The following is a 22960-nucleotide window of genomic DNA, read 5'->3' on the forward strand; positions in this document are numbered from 1 at the left end:
GACTTCTTACTATAGTTATCCATGTCATTTATATAAATGATAATAATAGGGGACCCAGCACAGTTCCAGATGGTACGCCACTGGCACTGGCTTTGAGTCATTAAAGCAGCCATCTGTCATCCCCCTCTATCCCCTACAGCTGAGCTAATTTTGAATCCATCTTTTCAAGTTATCCTGTACCCCATGTGCATTGACCTTCTTTATCAGTCTCCCATGTGGTGCCTTGTCAAAGGCTTTGCTGAAATTCATGTAAACAATATCAACTGCACTACCCTCATCTACACACGTGATCACATTTATTTTTATTTGTCCATGGGATGTAGGCGTTGCTGGCTGGACCAGCATTTATTGCCCAGCCCTGAGGGGATTTAAGAGTCAGCCACATTGTTGTGGATCTGGAATGTAGGCCAGACCAGGTAAGGACAACATATTTCCTTCCTTAAAGGACATTAGTGAATCAAATGGTTTTTTACGACCTTCATGGTCATCTTTAGACTTTTAATTCCAGGTTTCAAATTTCACCATCTGCCAAGGCAGGATTCAAACCCGGGTCCCCAGAGCATGATTCTGGATCTCTGGGTTACTAGTCCACCGACAATACCACTATGCCATTGCTGAAAAAATTCAATCAAATTTGTTAGGCATGACCTGTCGCTGACAAAGCCATGCTTATTATTCCTGATCAAACCTTGCCTCTCCAAGTGGAGATAAATTCTTTCCTCCAGAATTTTCTCCAATAATTTCCCTGATGTGAGATTCACTGGCCTGTAGTTCCCTGGCTTACCTCTACAACCTTTCTTAAATAGTGGGACCACTATAGCTGTTCCCCAGCTCTCTGGCACTTCCTCCGACACCAGAGAGAAATTAACAATTTGAGCAGAGCCCTTGCAATCTCCTCCCTTGGTCCCCACAGCATGCGAGGACACAATTCACCCGGACCTGGTTATTTGTCCACTTTTAAGTCCACCAATATCTCCAATACCTTGTCACTTCCTGTGACAATTTGCTCAAGAACCTCACAGTCTCTCTCCCTGAGTTCTGTATCTACCTCCTTATTCTCTTGGGTGAAGTATTAGTTCAGTACCCTACCAATGTCCTCTGGCTCCACCCACAGATTTCTCTGTTGGTCCTGAATGGGCCCTGCTCTTTTTCTGGTTATCCGCTTCCCATTGATATTCTTATAAAATATCTTAAGATTTTCCCTACTTTTACCAGCCAGAGCTTTCTCATATCCGTTCTTTGGTCTCCTGATTGCTTTCTTGAACGCCACCATACACTTTTTGTACTCCACTAATGCCTCCATTGTACTTGCTAACAGCCTCTCTTTTCCTTCTCATCGTATCCTGATTGCCTCTGGTCATCCATATTCGTCTGGACTTGTTACTGCATCCTATTACCATAGTGGGAACATGTTGGGCCTATACTCTCCCCATTTCTTTTTTGAATGCCCCACCCCCTCCCCCCATGCCCCTCTGTAAATTTCCCCACAAGTAACAATTTCCAGTCTACCTTGACCAGATCCTGCCTTATTTTGCTAAAATCTACTCACCCACAATCCAAAACCTTTTTTTTTGCAACTTGACCATTTCTTTGTCCCAAACAAACTTAAATTGTACCATGTTATGGTCGCTATCACCAAAATGCTCTCCCACCAAAACATCAATCACCTGTCCAGCTTCATTCCACAGAATTAGGTCCAAAACAGTACCATCCCTTGTTGGACCCTCTACATATTGAGATAAAACAGTCTCGTGTATACATTTTAAGATCTCCACCCCATCTAAGCCCTTAACACAGTGACTATCCCAATTAATGTTGCGAAAGTTGAAATCACCTAATATAATTACTCTATTATTATTTTTACATATACTGCAAATTGCGTACATATTTGCTCCCCAATGTCCTGCTGACTATCTGGGGGTCTATAATAAACACCTAGCAATGTGGCTGTCCCTGTTTTGTTCCAAAACTCTACCCACAAAGCTTTGTTTGATGTCACCCCCCCCCCCCCCCCCCCCCCCATTCTCCGCCGCGGGCTTGGAGAATCCTGGCCATCATTTTTCCTTACTGCAATGACTGACTCCTTGGTCTGACCAGAAGATTCTATATCCTGAGATGTTGAGCTGCCAATCCTGCCCCTCCTTCAGCCACATCTTCGTGATGGCTACTATATCACAATTCCACGTGTCAATCCTCGTCCATAACTCATCCGTTTTACCTGTAATACTCCTGGCATTAGAATAGTGGCCAGCCTTGTCTTACTCCCCTGAAACGTACTACTGCTGTATTCCCTCTGACTTGATTGTTTTTCTGTGTTATGCTGTGTCCCTATTCTGCTAACAGCCTATGCCCCTTCCCCAGCCAAATTAGTTTAAACTCCTCCCAACAGCACTAGCAAACTCATCAGCAAGGTCTTTAGTCCGCTCTGGTTCAGATGTAGGCTGTCCCAATTATACAGGTCCCACCTTCCCCAGAAATGGTCCCAGTGATCCAGGAATCTAAAACCTTCCCTCCTATACAAACACTTAAGCCACACATTCATCTGCTCTATTCTATTTCTGTACATGCTGTCACGTGGAAAAAGTGGGAAGAAGTACTGTTTGAACTGGCCCCTCTCCTGTCCATCACGATTCAAACAATGGACATGTTGGCAGCATGTTGACTTGGTGTCAGGAAGCAAAGAAGCTTATGTATCCCCACCAGAGCCTGTTTAGTTTTTTATTTGAAAGGCACTCGGGAGGGTGTTAGCTTTGAGGAAATGTTAAATAAACTGATTGTTTTCAGTGGAAAGATGGAATCTGAGAGGAGACCAGATTGAGGTTTACAAAATTACGAGAGGTATAGACAGGGTGAATAATCAGAAGCTTTTTCCCAGGATGAAAGACATAGTTACAAAGGGGCAGGGGTTCAAGGTGATAGGGCGAAGGTTTAGGGGAGATGTGCGGGGGAAGTTTTTCATGCAGAGGGTGGTGTGTGCCTGGAATGCGTTGCCAGTGGAGGTGGTGGAGGCAGGCATGATTGCAACGTTTAAGATGTATCTTGATAGACAGATGAACGGATGAGGAATGGAGGGACACAGATCATTTGGACAACAAGTAGCAGATCTAAATAAGGAATTTGGATCGGCACAGGCTTGGTGGGCCGAAGGGCCTGTTCCTGGGCTATAATGTTCTTTGTTCTTTGTTCATTCCACCTGGAATTTAAATATACACTCAAGTTTGCTATTCACAATGCTACAATTTGCTTGATGTCGATTTCATGATAAATGTCATTGATGTCAGTGAAGTATCAATGGACAACAACATACATCATAAATACTGCCATATATGGCTCTTAACTATTGAAGTTTAAACTATGACAGGTACTTACAAAAGTGGTGTTGAGGATAAGGTCATTTGATGTCTTTGTATCAACATTATAGCGAATAACATTTCCTTCTTCGTTTTTATGTAGGTATTCAGTATCTAAAAACATTAACACAGCAATATAAATTTTCTAATGCATTCACTCATTTGTTCGACAGTCATGTAATTAAATAACACACAATTCGCAGCTCATTTCAAGAAACAGAATTGTCCTAAGATCCAGGCTATGAAGAAATTATACTGTCTAAGAGCACTCTTATCTTAATAAAAATTAATTTTCATTTAACTATCAGTAACTGTACACAGGAAAGGCAAGGATAACTTCCTACTGTTAATTTAATTGATTTCATAGAATTTACAGTACAGAAGGAGGCCATTTGGCCCATCGAGTCTGCACCAGCCCTTGGAAAGAGCACCCTATCTTGGCCCATGCCTCCATCCTATCCCCATAAGCCAGTAACCTGACCTAACCTTTTGGACACTAAGGGAAATTTTAGCATGGTCAATCCACCTAACCTGCACATTTTTGGACTGTGGGAGGAAACCGGAGCACCCGGAGGAAACCCACGCAGACACAAGGAGAAAGAGTGCAAACTCCACACAGACAGGCAGCCAAGGCCACAATTGAACCCTGCTCCCTGGGCCTGTGAGGCAGCAGTGCTAACCAGTCTGTGATGTAATGTAGGAAACAGGCATAGCAATCTCCCACAAACAAAATGACCTGTTTTTGTGACATTGATTGAAGGAGACATATTGGCGAGGATACTCATGATCACCCCCTTCTCTTCCTTTAAATAGTGTTATGGGATCTTTTACATACACTGAGAGGGCAGACATTGGTTTTATATCTCATCCCAGTGATGGCACCAGGGGCAGTGCTGCACTAAAATGTCAGCCTGGATATTTGTGCTCAAGTCCTGAAGAGGAACATGAACTCACAATCTTCTGATTCAGAGCCAAGAGTGCTCCCAACAGAGCCACGGCTAAAGGTATGAAATGGGTGGACAATCCCATGGCAGCAATGGACCATGAACTCTTGATGGAGCATCTGCTGGCTATTGTCTCAGCTTCCACAGGAAGACTCCTCATAATTTCTCAGTGCTGCAATGGAATGCAGTCAGAAATTATGAGGTCCAAGATGGCTGACATGCAGCTCAGACTGTTTCTATCATGTGTACGGATCTCAGGGTGCAAAGGTGCATCCAGTTTGTCACGGCAGAACAGCAATCTGTCCACCAATGGATTGATTACTAGATTTGTTGTGTTACCATATCATGAAGTGGTAGTGACTACATAGAGCATGGACAGTCCTCACTTGGGATTACAGCATTTGTCTTCCTAGCATTGCTACTCCACCAGTGCCCTTGCTGCTACCTCAGCCAGACAGCCCAGACTGCTGTCAGCCATGCCATGGTGCTGCAGACCAAAGTCAGGTCTTCAGGTCCAGAGTTGTTCAAAGGAATCCTGCGTGCTCACTTTCAGTCTACCCACCAAAATCCTGCCTTCCACCAGTTCCACCAGCCATGTTGCAGCTACTGGGGTCACTGAGCACCATCAGGCAAAGCCACTAGTATCACAGGCATGAAGGAAATGCAGAAGGCTGATTGTGTAGTTGGATACACTTTTTGATAAAAGCTTTAATACAAAGAACAAAGAAAATTACAGCACAGGAACAGGCCCTTCGGCCCTCCCAGCCTGCGCCGATCCAGATCCTTTATCTAAACCTGTTGCCTATTTTCCAAGGATCTACTTCTCTCTGTTCCCCGCCCGTTCATATATCTGTCAAATAATGGAAAGATTTTTGTTGGCTTTTAATGTAGGATATTGGCTAGGGGCTGCTGTGATGAGTTGAAGTGGATATTGCAGTGATGAATGGTGAATCCATGTTGGGATGGAAAAGTTGTGCAAGTGGAGCCTCTCAGTTTGCATTGTCATAGATCCTCCATTATGTGGGATCCAGAATGTGCCTTTCTTCATTTCCCTTCTTCCTCACAGTGCTTCCCATTTCTGTCGCCCTTGTTCCATTTCTTGATGATGTTTCAGACCAAAAGGACTGAAACTATTTCTCCTACATCTGGATCAAGTAGGTCTCTCTTCTTGGCTGCATGTAGAAACTGACAAGAACTACCTCAGAACCCAGCACAGTGCTTCTACCAGCTGTGCCTAAACAACTTTGACTGAAAAATGCCTCCTCCCAAACCTGTGGAATGACTCTTTGATTAACACAGGTCTAGGTCTCACCTGGCAACCACATCAGATCTTTGTTGAGTGATGGATTTATTCATGGGCTGAATCTATGTGGCACAAGTTTCCAATTCTGAGGTTGCAACAGCCGGTTTGGTTTCGTGATGTCAGAATAGCACATGTTGAGCTTGTGCAGTGTTCACTGAGGACATTGTCACATGCATCATTTTACTGCAGCAGTGTAAAGCAGGAAGTGGCCAAGGGCACATCACACCCCAGGGCAGCACAATGTGAATCTCGCTAGCTCTATAAATCTGAGTTGAAACAATTAATTTGTTTCCAAAAACCGGCAAATCCTTTGCTTTTGATTCCACTTTTGAAAGACTTGATTAAATTAGCAACTGGGTCCAACCAATTTATGCGTTTTTCTGAATTTGTAGTCAGCTCTTTGTCAAGGCTGAGCAATCTGCTCACTGGGGCATCGTGACTTGGCGAGATCCTGACATTCACATACGCACCCTTTCTGTATCTTCCAACTGAGCACAGAATGGAGATTGAATCTGGCAGTTTTTCTAAATGTGGATTACTCAGTAGCACACCATGCCATACATTTAAACCAGATGCAATCATAAAGTACCATTAGTCCCTTTAGAACAGTAGAGCACAGAACAGGCCCTTCGGCCCTCGATGTTGTGCCGAACAATGATCACCCTACTTAAACCCACGTAACCCGTATACCCATAACCCAACAATCCCCCCATTAACCTTACACTACGGGCAATTTAGCATGGCCAATCCACCTAACCCGCACATCTTTGGACTGTGGGAGAAAACCGGAGCACCCGGAGGAAACCCACGCACACACGGGGAGGACGTGCAGACTCCACACAGACAGTGACCCAGCCGAGAATCGAACCTGGGACCCTGGAGCTGTGAAGCATTGATGCTAACCACCATGCTACCGTGAGGCCCCAAACATACTTTCTTATTCAATTGACGAGCTTGTCATAAAGTTGGTGTATTAATAGGTCAGTTAAAATTTAAATAAGTCTACAGTTGCACTAGAGTTACTGTTCTTAGATCAATATCTATAACATGCTAAGTCCAGTTGGCAGGCAGGGATTTCATGTAATTTCAACAACAAAGAACCACTACGATTGTTTGAATTTTTCAAGCAAGAAAATTGAGTATGTTTTATTAATTCTTTTTTAATACAGGCCAATTTGTGTTCATACTCTTCCCCCACTCTTAATTTTTAAATGAAACAAATGCTGAAAATCTGAAATAGGAACTGAAAATGCTGGGAAATCTCAGCATGTCTGGCAGCATCTGTGGAGAGTGAAACAGGGTTAGGTTTCAGTCTGTCTGACTCTGAAGAAGAGTCATTCGGAAAATTCTTTACTTTTTATCAACTTCTGATTTGTAATCACACAATTTTGAAGTCAGCATAATCGTGATTTGGTAAAACAATCAACTGTTAATAGTTACCTGATATCCACTTCAGGATGTATGACGTATATGCAAAATTTCCATTTAAGTAGTCATTTAACTGAAATGTTGGACGTTGATCTTGTACTTGGTTTTCTAATTCAAACACATGAACAGAAACAGTGGTTATTTTCAATATCGATCATCTCATTTCAATGTATGCTGGATGACCTACAGAGAAACGAAATAAACGCTTAAAGATGAATTCAATACAGATGGTGAGTTACATTATCGTGAAGTAGTAAGTTATGACAACTGTCTCAGCAGTGTTAATGTTACTTGCCAATCACATTACCTGTATCAAAAATGGTTATGCATTTAGAACAAAGTTTATGCACAAAATGTGATTGAACAAGCTGTGCATCCACTTAGCAAACATTCAGGAATTTCAAATTTAGCGCTCTGAATTACTGACCAGAGGATCCCATGCAAATTACTGTTGTTTTGTCAAGGTCCACCAGCTGGATTTTGCTCACAATTGATTTTGTGAACTATGATACTCTACTAACTCTCCTCTGTGTAAATAATACGCATACTTTGGAGAAAGCTAACGTTCCCCCGATTAGCAGTGGAAACTGGAGTGGAAATCCTTTGGCCTTTTTTTGAAGGTGTGGGGGATTTCATGCCATCTGGAAATATTAATGAGCAATTCGGCAATTATTGCTTCGGGCGAGCTGTCCACTACAAAGACACTCTCATTATCGAAGCTCTGTGTTATTTTGGGGATGCTGCTGAGAAACAGTGATACTCCCCATAGTTGGAATTGCAATCCAAAGTCAACTTGAATTTCTGTAACACCTCTAACAAAATGTCCCAAGCCACTTCACAGGAGTGTCATCAAATAAAATTTGACACCGGCCCACGTAAGGAAATATTAGGCAGGTGATGAAACTCCATGTCCAAGGGGTAGATTTCAACCTGCATTTCAAAGGAAGCAAGTGAAGTGGAAAGGTAAAGAGCTTCAGAAAAGGAATTCCAGCGTGGAAGGTGCATTTGCCACTGTTGCAGCCATTAAAAGTCAAGTAAGAAGTCTTACAACACCAGGTTAAAGTCCAACAGGTTTGTTTCAAACACGAGCTTTCGGAGCACGGCTCCTTCTTCAGGTGAATGGAAAGGCTTGTTCCAGAAATGTTTATATAGACACAGTCAGAGATGCCCCGGAATGCGAGCACCTGCAGGCAATCAAATCATCAAAGATGCAGAGAGAGAGGTAACTCCAGGTTAAAGAGGTGTGAATTGTCCCAAGCCAGTTCAGTCGGTAGGCCTCTGCAAGTCCAGGCTTGTTGGTGGGGGCCGAATGTAATGCGACATGAATCCCAGATCCCGGTTGAGTCCGCATTCATGCGTGCGGAACTTAGCTATAAGTTTTTGCTCAGCAATTTTGCGTTGTCGCGTCTCCTGAAGGCCTCCTTGTAGAATGCTGACCCGGAGATCAGAGGCTGAATGTCCTTGACTGCTGAAGTGTTCCCCAACTGGAAGGGAACAGTCCTGCCTGTTGATAGTCGCACGATGCCCGTTTATTCGTTGTCGCAGTGTCTGCATGGTCTCGCCAATGTACCACGCTTCGGGACATCCTTTCCTGCAGCGTATGAGGTAGACTACTGAGGTGTCATTAAAAGTCAAGGTTGTGCAAGAGCCAGAAATGCGATCTGTGCAGAACTCCTGGAGAGTTGAAGGGCTACTGGATGTTGCAGAGATAGTGAGGGGCAAAACTCTGGAGGGATTTGTAAACCAGTTTGGGAATTGCAAAATCAAGATGTTGTTGGACCAGGACCCTCCGACAGTTAGCACAGGGTTAATGGGTGAATAGCCTAGCCACTAAGACGGAGGTCTAGCTGCCTGTTCTGCCATAATTTTGAGGTTAAATGCAGTGTTCCCCTTCTCTGGGATAATGCCAGATAAACCCCCTTAAATATATTAACAACCTGTTCTGCAAGATATGCTGGGAGATATGCTTTGTTTGAAGAAACACGATTCCCATAGACCACAAAAGACTGCAACGTTGTCTGGTGCTGGTGGGGGGGCAAGAAAAATGGCAACAACAAAGCATTAGTTCTCCGTGGCTGAAGTCTAAACCTGTTGGCATTCGGGCTGTGCCTTGCTGAAAGGCCAGGTACGGACAGGAAGAAAATTCCAGATATTTCCATGCTTTTCCTAACAATTATCAATCCTTGCAAAGCAAGAGCGAACAGTACTCAGGAAAATCCTGCAGAATTTAGAAAGCATGGTGAGAGGCTAAAGGGATTATTCATTGGGTTAGAAAGCAGTACGAAGAAGATTAGCATACAACATAAAATAGGACAAAGTTTTAGAAGCATGTAAAAATGTCAACAAAGGATGGTTAAATAGAAGGCAGGCCTGCTCACAGATAAGGGGGAAATCTAATTGTGTAAGATCATCAATGTATCTGACTTGTCCCCCTGGTGCATCAGAACTCTGTTCTGATTTCCTTGCAGTGTTGAAGTGTAGGTCGAACCTGACTCCATGCAAAATCACAGTGCAGGAGTAACACATTTTGAATAGGGAACCCAACCTGCACAAATGCAACAGGGGACCATCCCATGATACTTCTCAAAAAATGCAATGGTATCCTCCAACTCTACGGAGGGATGTACTTTTATCAGCCCTTAAAGCTTGCAGCAATTGTTTTAAATGAATCGCACTGCCCGCCTCGGAGAATGGCGGGGACCGGCGCGACTCAATGGGCCCCGGGGATGCCTGAATTCTCCGGACCGGGATGGCCCGAAGTCCCACCCATTTTTTGCCAGTCCCACCGGCGTAAATTGGAGTAGGTCCCTTACCAGCGGGACCTGGCGGCGTGGGCGGCCTCCGGGGTTCTTGGGGGGCGCGGGGGGATCTGGTCCCAGGAGGTGCCCCCATGGTGGCCTGGCCTGCAAACGGGGCCCACCAATCCGCCGGCGGGCCTGTGCCATGGGAGCACTCTATTGTTCCGCACCGGCAACTGCAGCAGTCTACCACTGCTGGTGCAGAAACGAAGCCCTCTGCGCATGCACGGGCAGAGGGCCTGCGCGCGGTGGCATGCACCAGCTTGCGCTGTCCGGCAGAGGGCCTGCGCGCGGTGGCATGCGCCAGCTTGCGCTGTCCGGCAGAGGGCCTGCGCGCGGTTGGCGTGGCGCCAAGCCCCTTTCCCGCCGGCCGCCGGGGCGTAAACCACTCCAGCGCCGGCTTAGCCCCTGAAGGTGCGGAGGATTCCGCACCTTTGGGGCGGCCCGACGCCGGAGTGGTTCACGCCACTCCGTCCTGCCGGGATTTCCCGCCCCGCCAATTACGGCAGAATCCCGCCCTAAATCTTTTGGGCTTTTAGGAGATCCACAATGGAAGTCACAGCCGCGATTCTCCGCTCCCCATGCCGGGGGGGGGGAGAATCGCGGGAGGGCCGGGTGAATCACGCCACGCCGCCCTGGCACCCCATGCGATTCTCCCACCCCGCCCCCCCCAAAATGGTGTGTCGCGTTTTGCGACACGCCGCTCGGAGAATCGCCGCTCTCTGTTTTTCCCAGCGACCGGCGATTCTCTGGCCCGGATGGGCCGAGCGGCCTGACGACCCCGACCGGTTCACGCCGGTGGCAACCACACCTGGTTGCTGCCGGCGTGAACATCGCGCGACAGGTAAGTGTGGGGCCTGTGGGTGGCGGAGAGAGGATCGAGCACCACGGGCGTGCTCGTCAGATGTCTGGCCCGCGATCGGTGCCCACCGATCATCGGGCCGGCATCTCTAAGAGACGCACTCTTTCCCCTCCGCCGCCCCGCAAGATCAAGCCACCACATCTTGTGGGGCAGCGGAGGGGAAGACGGCAACCGCGCATGTGCGAGTTGGAGCCGGTCAACCTGCGCATGCGCGGCTGATGTCACTTAGGCGCCGCCGGCCGCGTCATTCTCGGCGCGCCGTTTTGACGCAAGCATCAAGGCCCGGCACCCGAGATTTGTGCAACGCCGCTCCTAGCCCCGGGGGGGGGGGGGGGGGGGGGGGGGAGAATAGGGGGTGAGGAGCGGCCTCCGACGCCGGAGTGAAACACTCCGGATTTCACTCCGGCGTCGGCACTTAGTCTCCCTTTGGGAGAATCGCGCCCCACATTTGTGGTAGGATTCAGATCTAGGATTCAGCAGGCCTAATAAGGGCAGATAATCTTACATTTTCCAAAATGACTGAGATGGGGGAGGTTGGAAGATCTTTTACATCATACCTCAGACTGAGATTTTGTTTGCCAGGTAAAAAGGGCATTTGCTCTTTAATAATAATCTTTATTATTACAAGTAGGCTTACATTAACACTGCAATGAAGTTCCTGTGAAAAGCCCCTTGTCACCACATTCCGGCGCCTCTTCAGGTATAGAGAGGGAGAACTCAGAATATCCAAATGACCTAACAGCGTGTCTTTTCGGGACTTGTGGGAGGAAACCAGAGCACCCGGAAGAAACCCACGCAGATACAGAATGTGCAGACTCCACGCAGTCAGTGACTCAAGCTGGGAATCGAACCTGTGACCCTGGCACTGTGAAACCATAGTGCTAACCACTATGCTACCGCAAGCTGCATTTCTGCACTCCCCAACCCCCAGAATTATTGGCTCCGTGAATGAATTTTGAAGTATCGTTTCAGGTGAGAGTGACTGTCCTTGACATCAAGGCTTTGTTAACTGAAGCAGTCCATGGCCAAATGCAGCAAGACCTAATTCAGCCTCGGGATGATAAGTGGCAAGTATCATTCGTGCCACACGTGTGCCAAACAATGACCGTCTCCAACATGAGAGAACCCAACCACATCCCCTTGATACTCAAGGTGACTCACCAAAATCTTCTCAAGGGCAATTAGGGATAGAAAATCATTGCCTGCTGAGCCAGTATCCCATGATCAAACAAATAAAAAAATATAGATCTCCATTGAGCTGCAGAATGGAGTCATCACCAAGAATAATTAATTTGGAGTAAGGAAGTCTTTAATAAATACTGATTTGTACAATTTAGAAAAAATGTTTTGAGATAAAGTGAGGTCATATTCTGCGCAGATCTTCTTTGTTTTGAAGATTGCAAGTGATTGTTGCTTGACCTAACTTTGGAATATCATTATTTCATTTTGTCCACTTGTCTATTCTGTGCTGATGATATTGAACAGGCACTGAAACATGATGACAATCCTGAAAAGAGCCACTTCTTTAGTTGCCGTACGTAAAATTGAGGGGGATGTCCTACCAGCCACCCGTGAGTGCCGACAACCCACTTTTCCAACTTGTGTCTTGCTCTCCACCCTATCAGCAAAATTCAGCCTGTGGTTTCCCAATAAGCACTGGGGAATTCCAAGCTGCAATGTGCCTCTGTGACCTAACCCACCCTTCAGTTATCACACTAGCAACAGGCTCATTCCACACCACAAGCCTCATAGCTGTACGAAGCCAAACATGCAAAGAAACTATATCTGACTCACTTTCATTCAATTTTTTTGTACACTTACTCGATACAACTGGACTCGTTCTAACTATTTCCCTGAATCATAACTATTGAGTTTCAATTTTTTGAGAAAAACAAACTGAACTGTGGAATGTCATTCTAAAATGCTAATAAAGATCCTGAAATTGTAAGAAATAAGAACTATTTTTATTTATTCAGTTGCGCTGAAGGATTGGTCTATAAACAAGGCTGTTTTTCAGCTGGATTCTTTTTAAGGTGTTAACCTTTTTGAAGTGGTTTATCTGGTTTGTTGAATTTTGTACGACTGCATTGCTGGCAGTGCTTTTTTCACGTGAAAGGCTAGATAGGGTCACAGAATAATAGAATCCCTACAGTGCAAAAGGAGGCTATTCAGCCCATCAAGTCCCGGGTTCGATCCCGGCCCCAGGTCATTGTTCATGTGAGTTTGCACATTCTCCCCGTGTTTGCATGGGTCTCACCTACACAACCCAAAGTTCTGCAGGATAGGTGGATTGGCCAGGCTAAATTGCCCCTTAATTGGAAACAAAAGAATTGGGGCGCAATTCTCCGCACTCACGACGGTGCGGAGAATAGCGGAGTTCGTAAATTTTTACGGCCATGCTAGTCTGACGCCCTCCCGGTATTCTCCCCCCCCCCCCCCCACCACGCCCAACTCCCGACACGAATCGCTGCCGCCGTTTTTTTACGGCCAGCAGCGATTCTCAGCTGGCCGATGGGCCGAAGTCCAAGCCCTTTACGGCTGTTTTTACGAACGGCAAACACACCTGGTCTGGCCGTTCGTAAAAACGGCCGTAAAGTCCCGATTTTGAAAACCATGGCACCGATTGGCACGGCAGTACCACGGCCGTGCCAAGGGTGCCATGGGCCCGCGATCGGTGCCCACCGATCGTGGGCAGTGGGTCCGATTCCCGCGCACTCTTTGTCCTTCCGCCGCCCCGCTGTATCACTTTGCGGGGCGGCTGAGGGGCATCCCAGCCCGCGCATGCGTGGGTTTCGCGCAAACGACGTCATCCGCGCATGCGCGGGTTGGAGTCTTCCAATCCGCGCATGCGCGGCTGACGTCATGTGACGCGTCAGCCGGCGCAAACTCTGGCAAGCGGACTTAACGGGCGATGCCGGAGTTCACGGCCGCGGCATACTAGCCCCGACCGGGGACCAGAATCGGTTCCCGGTCGGGGAGGGGGAGGCTGGCGTCAAACCCACCCGGATTTGACGCCAGCCTTACGATTTCTCCCTGTCTGGGAGAATCCGCCCTTGGTTACTCTAAATTTACTTTAAAAAAGAAACTACTCTGTTTTATCCTTTATATGTTCAAAGTAGATTACCGCACGTTAGTTTGCATTGAAATAACTTTGCCAAAATTTTGTTCATTCACTAAATTTATTAATACTTTTTTATAATCAGGAGGAGGAACAAGGCTGAATTTTATTCCTTCCCTAGACAGGGGTGCTGAGGATTCCTGCAAACCTAACCACTACTGTAGCTGAAATAAGCCAACAGAGAAAAGAAATTGAGCCTTTGCTTGAGACACATAGACATAAAATTTACAGTGCAGAAGGAGGCCATTCAGCCCATCAAGTTTGCACCGGCTCCTGGAAAGAGCACCCTACCCAAGGTTAACACCTCCACCCTATCCCCATAACCCAGTAACCCCACCCAACACTAAGGGCAATTTTGGACACTAAGGGCAATTTATCATGGCCAATCCACCTAACCTGCACATCTTTGGACTGTGGGAGGAAACCGGAGCACCCGGAGGAAACCCACGCACACACGGGGAGGATGTGCAGACTCCACACAGACAGTGACCCAAGCCGGAATCGAACCTGGGACCCTGGAGCTGTGAAGTGATTGTGCTATCCACAATGCTACCGTGCTGACAATCATCCCTAATTGCCCTTGAGCGGCAGTTAAGAGTCAACCACATTGCTGTGGGTCTGGAGTCACATAGAAGCTAGAAGCTAGATGGCAGAATTCCTTCTCTAAAGGACATTAGTGAACCAGATGACTTTTTACGACAATCAACAATGGTTTCATGGTCTCACGGGACCTTTAATTCTAGATTTTTATTGAATTCACATTTCACCATCTGCAGTGGCAGGATTTGAACCTGGGACCCCAGAGTACTCTGAGTCTCTGGATTACTAGTCCAGTGACAATACCGCCAAGCCACCACCTCCTGATCTTGGACAACTGAGCGAGATTGTAATGATAGTTCTAATATCTCTAACACCATGGGAAGGTTGTAAATTTATACACTTTGATGAGATTCTGCTTTTGTCTTATCTGACAGCTTCATGATGCATGAATATTGGGATGAGATTTAAGATGTTGGTACATGAAAGGTGACGCAATACTGTATTAGTTCTATGTTACCAAAGTTACTCAACAAGAATTTTATAGGAACCGATCTGCATAATGCTGCTTCAAAGCTGAAGCTATATTTCTTCCAAATAATTTTACACATTAATTTAATAACTCACCATATATTTTAGTGCATTGGTGAAAAATAACTGGGGCTGGATTCTCTGCCAGTGGGATTCTCAGTTGTGCTGGCAGCAAACCCAGTGTCGTAGGGTGGCCACAATGGAAAATCCCATTGGCAGGTGGCGGGAAGTGAGAATTCCGCTGCCGCCAAGGGCACTCCTCCCAGGAAAATACAGCTGGTGGTCCGGAGAATCCAAAAAAAGACCTTTGTAACCCCTTCTGAAAATACATTTATCATAATGGAGTAAAGGTAACTACTTGGAATCACTTAGCATTCCTGGAAGTATTGAACACATCTGACATGTGTTGAGATGAATATCCTAATTAAAGGTGCCAAATATATGGGGTAGACCTTTGTCTTCATTTTCTGGAAGCTTACCTGATGGTGGAGTAGCAGACAAACAAATTTCAGTGGAATGAAAATCAAGTTGTATTGCTAAATCTTGCTAAATCACCGCCCAGGCAGAGAAGGTGAAAATCTGCCTATCAATATTTTAATTAGGTCTGCCCCTAACTCAGGGCAATAATGCACCAAGTTTGTAAATAGTGAGAAAAAAAATCACAACTGCTGGTTAGGTATACAGTTCCATAACCCATCATTTACAGAAGGGAAGGTGAGGGTAAGATGTACAGCCGTTCTCAGGCATGAGAATGAATGAGTTAGAGTAGTAGCCAAAAAGATGAGTCTTGAATGGAACAAATTTAGAGGAAGTAGAAGGTCTATTCAGGATTTAATGATAAAAAAATGAGACACTCATTTTGTCAATATAATTAAAACTGTTGGTGATGTGAATTGTACACTATACTGCAAACTGTCACACTTGCAATGTGTCATGAATGCAAACTACTCATCACAAATGTTATATATGACATTTGCAAGTGTGACTTTATTGACTCAATTAAACCATTCTGTTCAATTCACACAAATATAGATAGGTATGTGATGGTTTTCTCCATCCGCGACACCTGGAATGCGTTCCCCAATGGGACAGAGAATTGGATGCCAGGGGAAAATCAGCATCTGAGCTGGGCGCAGATCTGAACGCGATGCACCCACCCTCCCACTAGTGGCGTGAATGAGGTAAACAATGCATGCCAGCAGGAGGATGTAAATAAATGCAACTGGGTCTTAATGACCCATTTGTATTGACATGGCGGGTCCGGCACCCTGGGCGCGATTCTCCGCAAATGTGGAGAATCGTAAAAGCTGCCGTGGGACAGGCTGTGACCCACGGCAGCCTTCACGGCTACTTCCGGGGCCGATTCTCCCCCCCGGGCGGGGCTTGGAGTGCGGCCCCATGCGTCATGGTGGCGCGGCCTTGACGACGGTCGTCAAGGCCGCACGTCAAGCGTCACGGCGGCTGACGCGGCCAATGACATCAGCCGCGCATGCGCAGCTTTCTCCTCAGCTGCCCGGCAAGACGTGGAGGGGAAAGAGTGCGTCTGCCCAACACGACAGGCTCCCACCGGCAGGAACGCTGGGGTGGCAGCCTGTTGGGGTTCCTGCACCGGGGGGGGGGGCTCCGATGGCGTCTGGCCTGCGATCGGTGCCCACCGATCGGCGGGCCGGCCTCTCTAAGGGATCCATCCGCCATCTTCGTGTGGGGCGGACTCGGGGCGGACGGCAACCACGCATGCGCGGGTGATGTCTGGGCGCGTCATTTACGCGGCGCCACATTTTGCCCGGCGCCAAGGCCCAGCGCGCGTAAATGACGCAACGCCGCTCCTAGCCCCCCGGGGGTGGGAGAATAGGGGGCTGGGAGCAGGCTCCAACGCCGGAGTGAAACACTCCGATTTTTACTCCGCCGTCAGCACTTAGACGCCCGTTGGGAGAATTGCGCCCCTTATCTGGGACTTTGTCGAAAGCCTTCTGAAAGTCTAACTAAACCACATCTACTGGTTCCCCCCTCATCAACTCTACTAGTTACATTATCAAAGAATTCCAGTAGATTTGTCAAGCATGATTTTCCATTCATAAATCCATGCTGACTGTCTGATCCTGCCACTGTTTTCTAAATGCTCTGCTATTAATTCTTTTGCAAAGAACGCAAGCATTTCCCCCACTACTGATGTCAGGCTAACTGGTCTATAAGACCCTGTTTTCTCTCTACTAAAATAATGGGCTTACATTAACTACCCTCCAATTTGTAGGAACTGTTCCAGAATCTATAGAATCTTGGGTGACCACCACTGCACCCATTATTTCCAGGGTCACTTCCATACATATTCTGGGATGTAGATAATCAGGCCCTGGTGATTTATCGGCCTTCAATGCCATCAATTTCCCCAACACCATTTCCCAACTAATCCTGGTTTCCTTCAGTCTCACTAAACCTTGTGTTCCTCAACATTTCTGGTACATTATTTATGTCCTCATTTGTGAAGCCAGAACCAAAGTATGTACACAGTTGGTTGGCCATTTCTTTGTCCCCCAGTATAAACCGTAATTGTAAATTGCAAACATTGTTTAATAAAGTTATGCATTTGCTGCTCTATTTTCCAAGTTTGTGTATTTTGTATAAATGTTATTATGGGATGTCTCACAGACTTCCCATTCTCTAGCATGTTGCATCACAATTCCCACCATTGAGAATTGTGGTTAGATTTTCACTAGGGTGGAACAATAGGAAACTTTAAAACCACACTCCAGACCCGAGACTGCACATGAGCAAGGCTACATGAGGCGTACTAGCATTACAATGCATGTGTGATATTCCCATCAGGACACAGATGTTTGTGTGACTTTTATTGTTATTGTAATAATATTGTGTCATCATCCCATTTTATAGAAACTATGCACAACAGTGAACCATTGATATCCTCAATTCTTTGCGGCCATTCAATTAGATCATGTCTGATCTGTACACCCAATCTATTTAACTGCTTTGCTCCATTTTTCTAATGCCCTTAAACAACAAAAAAAATCAATCCCAGTCCTGAAAACGTCAATGATCCAGCATGATACCTTTCAAAGGAGAACATTCGAGATCTATATTACCATTTGGCTGGGATTTCCCGGCCCCCTGCCAGCGGGTTTACTGGTGGCAGAGGCACCTGGCCATTGGCCGGCAGGATCTTCTGGTCCCGCCGATGGCTATGGCCATTTGCGTTGATCACCGGTCGTGCCACCGGAGAGCTCGCCAACTAATGGCAACCCGCCACTGGAAAAACATGCCAATGGGGTGCAAAATCCAGTCCTTGTGTGGAAAAGTTCACTTCCAAATACCCTGGCTCTAATTTTATATTTCCGAATAAAGATCTATCAACGTTATCAACCAGAATATGGGCTTGAATAACTAGATTGGCAACATTTACTGTCTGCATTAAACTGTATTTCTGCTCTGCTGTAAATGCTGAATTGTTGATCGGCGGCCACAATGATAGGTATTCTGTTTTGGGGGGAAAATAATGATCTTAATTAGCAAAGCAAAAGTATGAATGAACTTTTTTCTTGCACTTACGGAAAACCATGTATTTGTCCAAGTGTATCCATTTAGGTTCTGAAAGACAGGAAAAAGTCCCGTGGAGTTAATATGAATATATATATATAAAATATATATATGTTTTTATATATTATTTGAGATGCTAGAAGTATTCTTCCAGAGCCCAAAAAGATTGTTAAGATTGATATTTTAGCAAGATTAAGTTTTGGAGTTTAGTATTTGCACTTGGGAGTCAATTTTAAGCCTTCCCACCTGGGGGAAATTGGAAGGTGGGCAGTTAAAATTAAGCAGGCTAGGTTCGGGCAACCATATTTTCTAAACTAAATCTAAGGATGCCGTGGATACTTACCCGACCATTAAAGGCCTCCAACTGCGCTCTGATCCAACTCCAGGTGCATTCACATGGTTCAGTTCCAGCCACTCAGATGTTTTGGTTTGAGGGTCATTTCCTCTTCAAGCAAATTTTACAGGAAAACTGCACGTGTTCCACAGACTATCTGGGGATTCGGGGGTGGTGGGAAGGCAGCCATGTTGGGTTAAAGGATGGGGAATTCAGCATGTGCACTGTGATAACAAAGGTCAGCATAAATTGAAGTCCTCTTGAGTTCCCCTCCATTCCACTGGCTGGAAACAGGAGATAGGCAAGAGATTAGAAACCCAACCCCTGCACGGTCATTTTACTGACCACAGGGTAGCTTGGGATGACATGTGAAGATTCTTTCATGACAGCCCGGCTGAAAAATCTGAGGGATTGAAGTGAAGTGATTTTTGCCAAACTGTTTACTGTTTATTGATAAAATCTGTCACGTGTACAGTGTACAGTATTATTTTGGCTACAGACCTGACAGATCACTCCATACATATATACATAAGTATAACATACAAAAAACAATTACAACTGTAAAAAAGGAAAAACACAGAGAAAGATTAATTTAATATATAGACAGGCCATTCAAGAGTCTAGTAGTAGCAGGAAAAAAAGCTGTTTTTAAATCTGTAAGAAAAAGTTCTCAAGCTTTTGTATCTTCTGCCCAATGGAAGAATTTGGAAAACAGAATAACCAGGCTGGGAGAGGTCTTTGATTATGCTGCCCCTTTCCCAAGGCAGCGAGAAATACCGAGTCAATAGATAGAAGACAGGTTTGAGTGATGGACTAGGCTGAGTTCACAACTCTCTGTAATTTCTTATGATCTTGGGCAGAACAGTTGCCATACCAGGCTGTGATGCAACCAGATAGAATGCTTTCTATGGTGCATCTGACAAAATTGGTGAGAGTCATTGTGGACATGCCAAATTTTCTTTATTTCCTGAGAAAGACTTTGTTGCGCTTTCTTTTTTTTTATAAATGTTTTTATTCAGTTTTCGTATTTTATATTGAACAAATTACAAATTGTTAGGAGAGAGAAACAAAAAAAAAAAAAAACAAACAAAAACAAACACGCAAAAATTAACATACATATTTACAGGTAAGCATCTTCGTAGTAGTAACTGCGCCCCCCCCCCCCCCCCCCAACATGTTTATTTAGCTTGGTTTTGGGCCTTAGCTAGCCATCGAACCCCCGTAACGAACCTGTAGCCCCCCCCCCCCCCGCCCGCTACCTTCCCCCGACTATTCTTCCTCTTGTACATTGGCCACAAATAGGTCCCGGAACAGTTGCATGAATGGCTCCCACGTTCTGTGGAAGCCGTCGTCCGACCCTCGGATGGCAAATTTGATTTTCTCCATTTGGAGAGATTCCGAGAGGTCGGACAGCCAGTCCGCAGCTCTGGGCGGTGCTGCTGACCGCCAGCCAAACAGGATTCTACGGCGGGCGATCAGGGAGGCAAAGGCAAGGGCATCCGCCCTCCTCCCCAGGAATAGATCTGGCTGTTCTGAAACCCCGAAGACCGCCACTATCGGGCATGGCTCCACCCTCACTCCCACCACTTTGGACATTACCTCGAAGAAGGCTGTCCAGTACTCCACGAGTCTGGGGCAAGACCAGAACATGTGGGCGTGGTTGGCCGGGCCTCTTTGGCACCGTTCACATCTGTCTTCCACCTCCGGGAAGAACCTACTCATACGGGTTCTTGTTAAGTGGGCTCTATGTACCACTTTTAGTTGCGTCAGGCTGAGCCTTGCGCACGTGGAGGTGGAGTTGACCCTATGCAGTGCTTCGCTCCAGAGTCCCCACCCGATCTCCATCCCCAGGTCGTCCTCCCATTTCCTCCTTGTTGCGTCCAGTACGGTGTCGTCCCTATCTACCAGTCGGTCATACATGTCACTACAGTTCCCTTTCTCTAGGATACTTGCGTCCAGTAGGTCTTCCAGTAGTGTCTGTCGTGGCGGTTGTGGGTACGTCCTTGTCTCCTTTCGTAGGAAGTTTTTGAGCTGCAGGTACCGTAGCTCGTTCCCCCCAGCTAGCTGAAATTTCTCTGTCAGTTCGTCCAGTGTTGCGATCCTGTCGTCCGTGTATAGGTCCCTGACTGTCAGTGTCCCCCCGTCCTGCCTCCACCTTTTGAAGGTGGCGTCGGTCAGTGCTGGTTTGAACCTATGGTTGTTGCAGATGGGAGCCCTGTTCGACATTTTGGTCAGGCCAAGTTGCTGCCGCAGTTGGTTCCAGGATTGGAGGGTGGCTGTCACCACTGGGCTGCTGGAGTGTTTTTTGGGTGGGGATGGGAGTGCTGCCGTGGCGAGGGCCCGGAGGGAGGTTCCCATGCAGGAGGCCTCCTCCGCACGCACCCACTCAGCTTCTGGCTCCTGGATCCATCCCCTTACTCGCTCGGCTGTTGCTGCCCAGTGGTAGAATTGTAGATTCGGGAGGGCTAACCCTCCCCTGGTTTTTGTTTTTTGTAAGACCTTCTTTGGGATCCTAGCATTTTTACCCCCCCATACGAACGCCATGATGAGTTTGTCCAGTGCTTTGAAAAAGGCCTTGGGGATGTAGATCGGAATGGATCTAAACAGGAAGAGGAACCTGGGCAGTACGTTCATTTTGATCGTCTGAACTCTCCCCACGAGGGAGAGCGGGAGTGTGTTCCATCTTTGCAGGTCCTTTTTAACTTCCTCCGTCAGGCTGGTGAGGTTCCATTTGTGGATCCCTTTCCAGTCATGGGCTATTTGGATCCCCAGGTAGCGGAATTTATGTCGGGCTTGTTTGAACGGCAGCCCCTTTAGTGCTGCCCCCCCCCCCCCCCCCCCCCTTGCGGGTGTACTGGGAAGATCTCACTTTTGCTCATGTTGAGTTTGTAGCCCGAGAAGGCTCCAAACTCTTTCAGGAGCGCGATGATTCCGTCCATGCTGCTTTGTGGGTCCGAGATATAGAGGAGCAGATCATCCGCATAGAGTGAGACTCTGTGCTCTCTACCTCCCCTTCGGATCCCCCTCCAATTTTTTGCTGCCCTGAGCGCGATTGCTAGCGGTTCAATTGCTAGTGCGAACAGCAACGGGGACAGTGGGCATCCTTGTCTGGTGCCCCTGTGCAGCTGGAAGTATTGGGAGTTGGTATTGTTGGTCTGTACACTCGCCATGGGAGCGTTGTACAGGAGCTTTACCCAAGCGGTGAACCCTGTTCCAAGCCCGAACCGTTCCAGTACCTCTATGAGGTATTTCCACTCGACTCTGTCGAAGGCCTTTTCTGCGTCCAGGGAGACGATCACCTCTTGTGTTCTCTCCCCGGAGGGGGTCATTATCACGTTCAGCAGGCGCCTGATGTTCGCGGTCAGCTGTCTACCTTTGACAAAGCCCGTCTGGTCCTCTGTGACCACCTCAGGTACACAGTCTTCTAGCCTTTTGGCTAGGATTTTGGCCAGTATTTTGGCGTCTGCATTCAGCAGAGATATGGGTCTGTATGACCCACATTTCGTTGGGTCTTTGTCTTTCTTAGGTATCAGCGAGATTGAGGCCTGTGCTAACGTGGGTGGCAGCGTGCCCCTAGCTAGCGAGTCTGTGAACATCTCCCGCAGGTGCGGGGCCAGCGCTGTCGCAAATTTTTTGTAGAAGTCCGCCGGGAATCCGTCCGGTCCCGGCGCCTTCCCCGCCTGCATGGAGCTAATGCTCTCCATGATCTCTCCCAGTGCTAGTGGTGCTTCCAGATCCCGTTTTCTGCCCTCTCCCACAACTGGTATGTTCAGTCCGTCAAGAAACCGGTTCATCCCAGCCTTCCCCGTTGGGGGCTCTGAGGTGTACAGCTCTTGGTAGAAGGCCTTGAAGGTTTTGTTAATCCTCTCTGGTTCTGTTTCCAACGTGCCTCTGGTATCTCTGATTTGCGCAATTTCTCTGCTGGCTGCCTGCTTTCTCAGCTGGTGGGCCAACAGGCGGCTGGCTTTGTCTCCGTGTTCGTATAGGGCCCCGCGTGCCTGGCGGAGTTGGTGTACTGCTTTCCTGGTGGAGAGCAGGTCAAAGTTCCTTTGTAATTCTTTTCTCTCCGCCAGGAGTTCTACAGTCGGGGCCTCGGAGTATTTATGGTCTACCTCCAGTATGGAGTCGACCAGCTTCTGCCTAGCCACCCTTTCCTCCCTATCTCTTTGCGCTTTGTAGGCTATGATTTCCCCTCTTAGTACGGCC

The 22960-nt window shown here is 47.0% G+C and overlaps 1 protein-coding gene across 4 annotated transcripts in view; it reads right to left on the reverse strand.

Moving 5' to 3' along the window:
* LOC119961983 (dipeptidyl peptidase 4-like) overlaps positions 1-22960 on the reverse strand; it is a 144485-nt gene that overhangs the window by 104280 nt on the left and 17245 nt on the right. For 2 of the 4 annotated variants that reach the window (XM_038789670.1, XM_038789672.1), the window contains exons 3-5: positions 18433-18471; positions 7038-7133; positions 3370-3464 (exon numbers count right to left, since the gene is read on the reverse strand). In XM_038789670.1, the coding sequence (XP_038645598.1) occupies positions 3370-3464; positions 7038-7133; positions 18433-18471 (230 nt within the window). The remainder of the gene's footprint in view (positions 1-3369; positions 3465-7037; positions 7134-18432; positions 18472-22960) is intronic. The other 2 variants (XM_038789671.1, XM_038789674.1) reach the window with 1 other exon arrangement.

Source organism: Scyliorhinus canicula, chromosome 2 (assembly GCF_902713615.1).
Source record: "Scyliorhinus canicula chromosome 2, sScyCan1.1, whole genome shotgun sequence".
Lineage (NCBI taxonomy): Eukaryota > Metazoa > Chordata > Chondrichthyes > Carcharhiniformes > Scyliorhinidae > Scyliorhinus > Scyliorhinus canicula.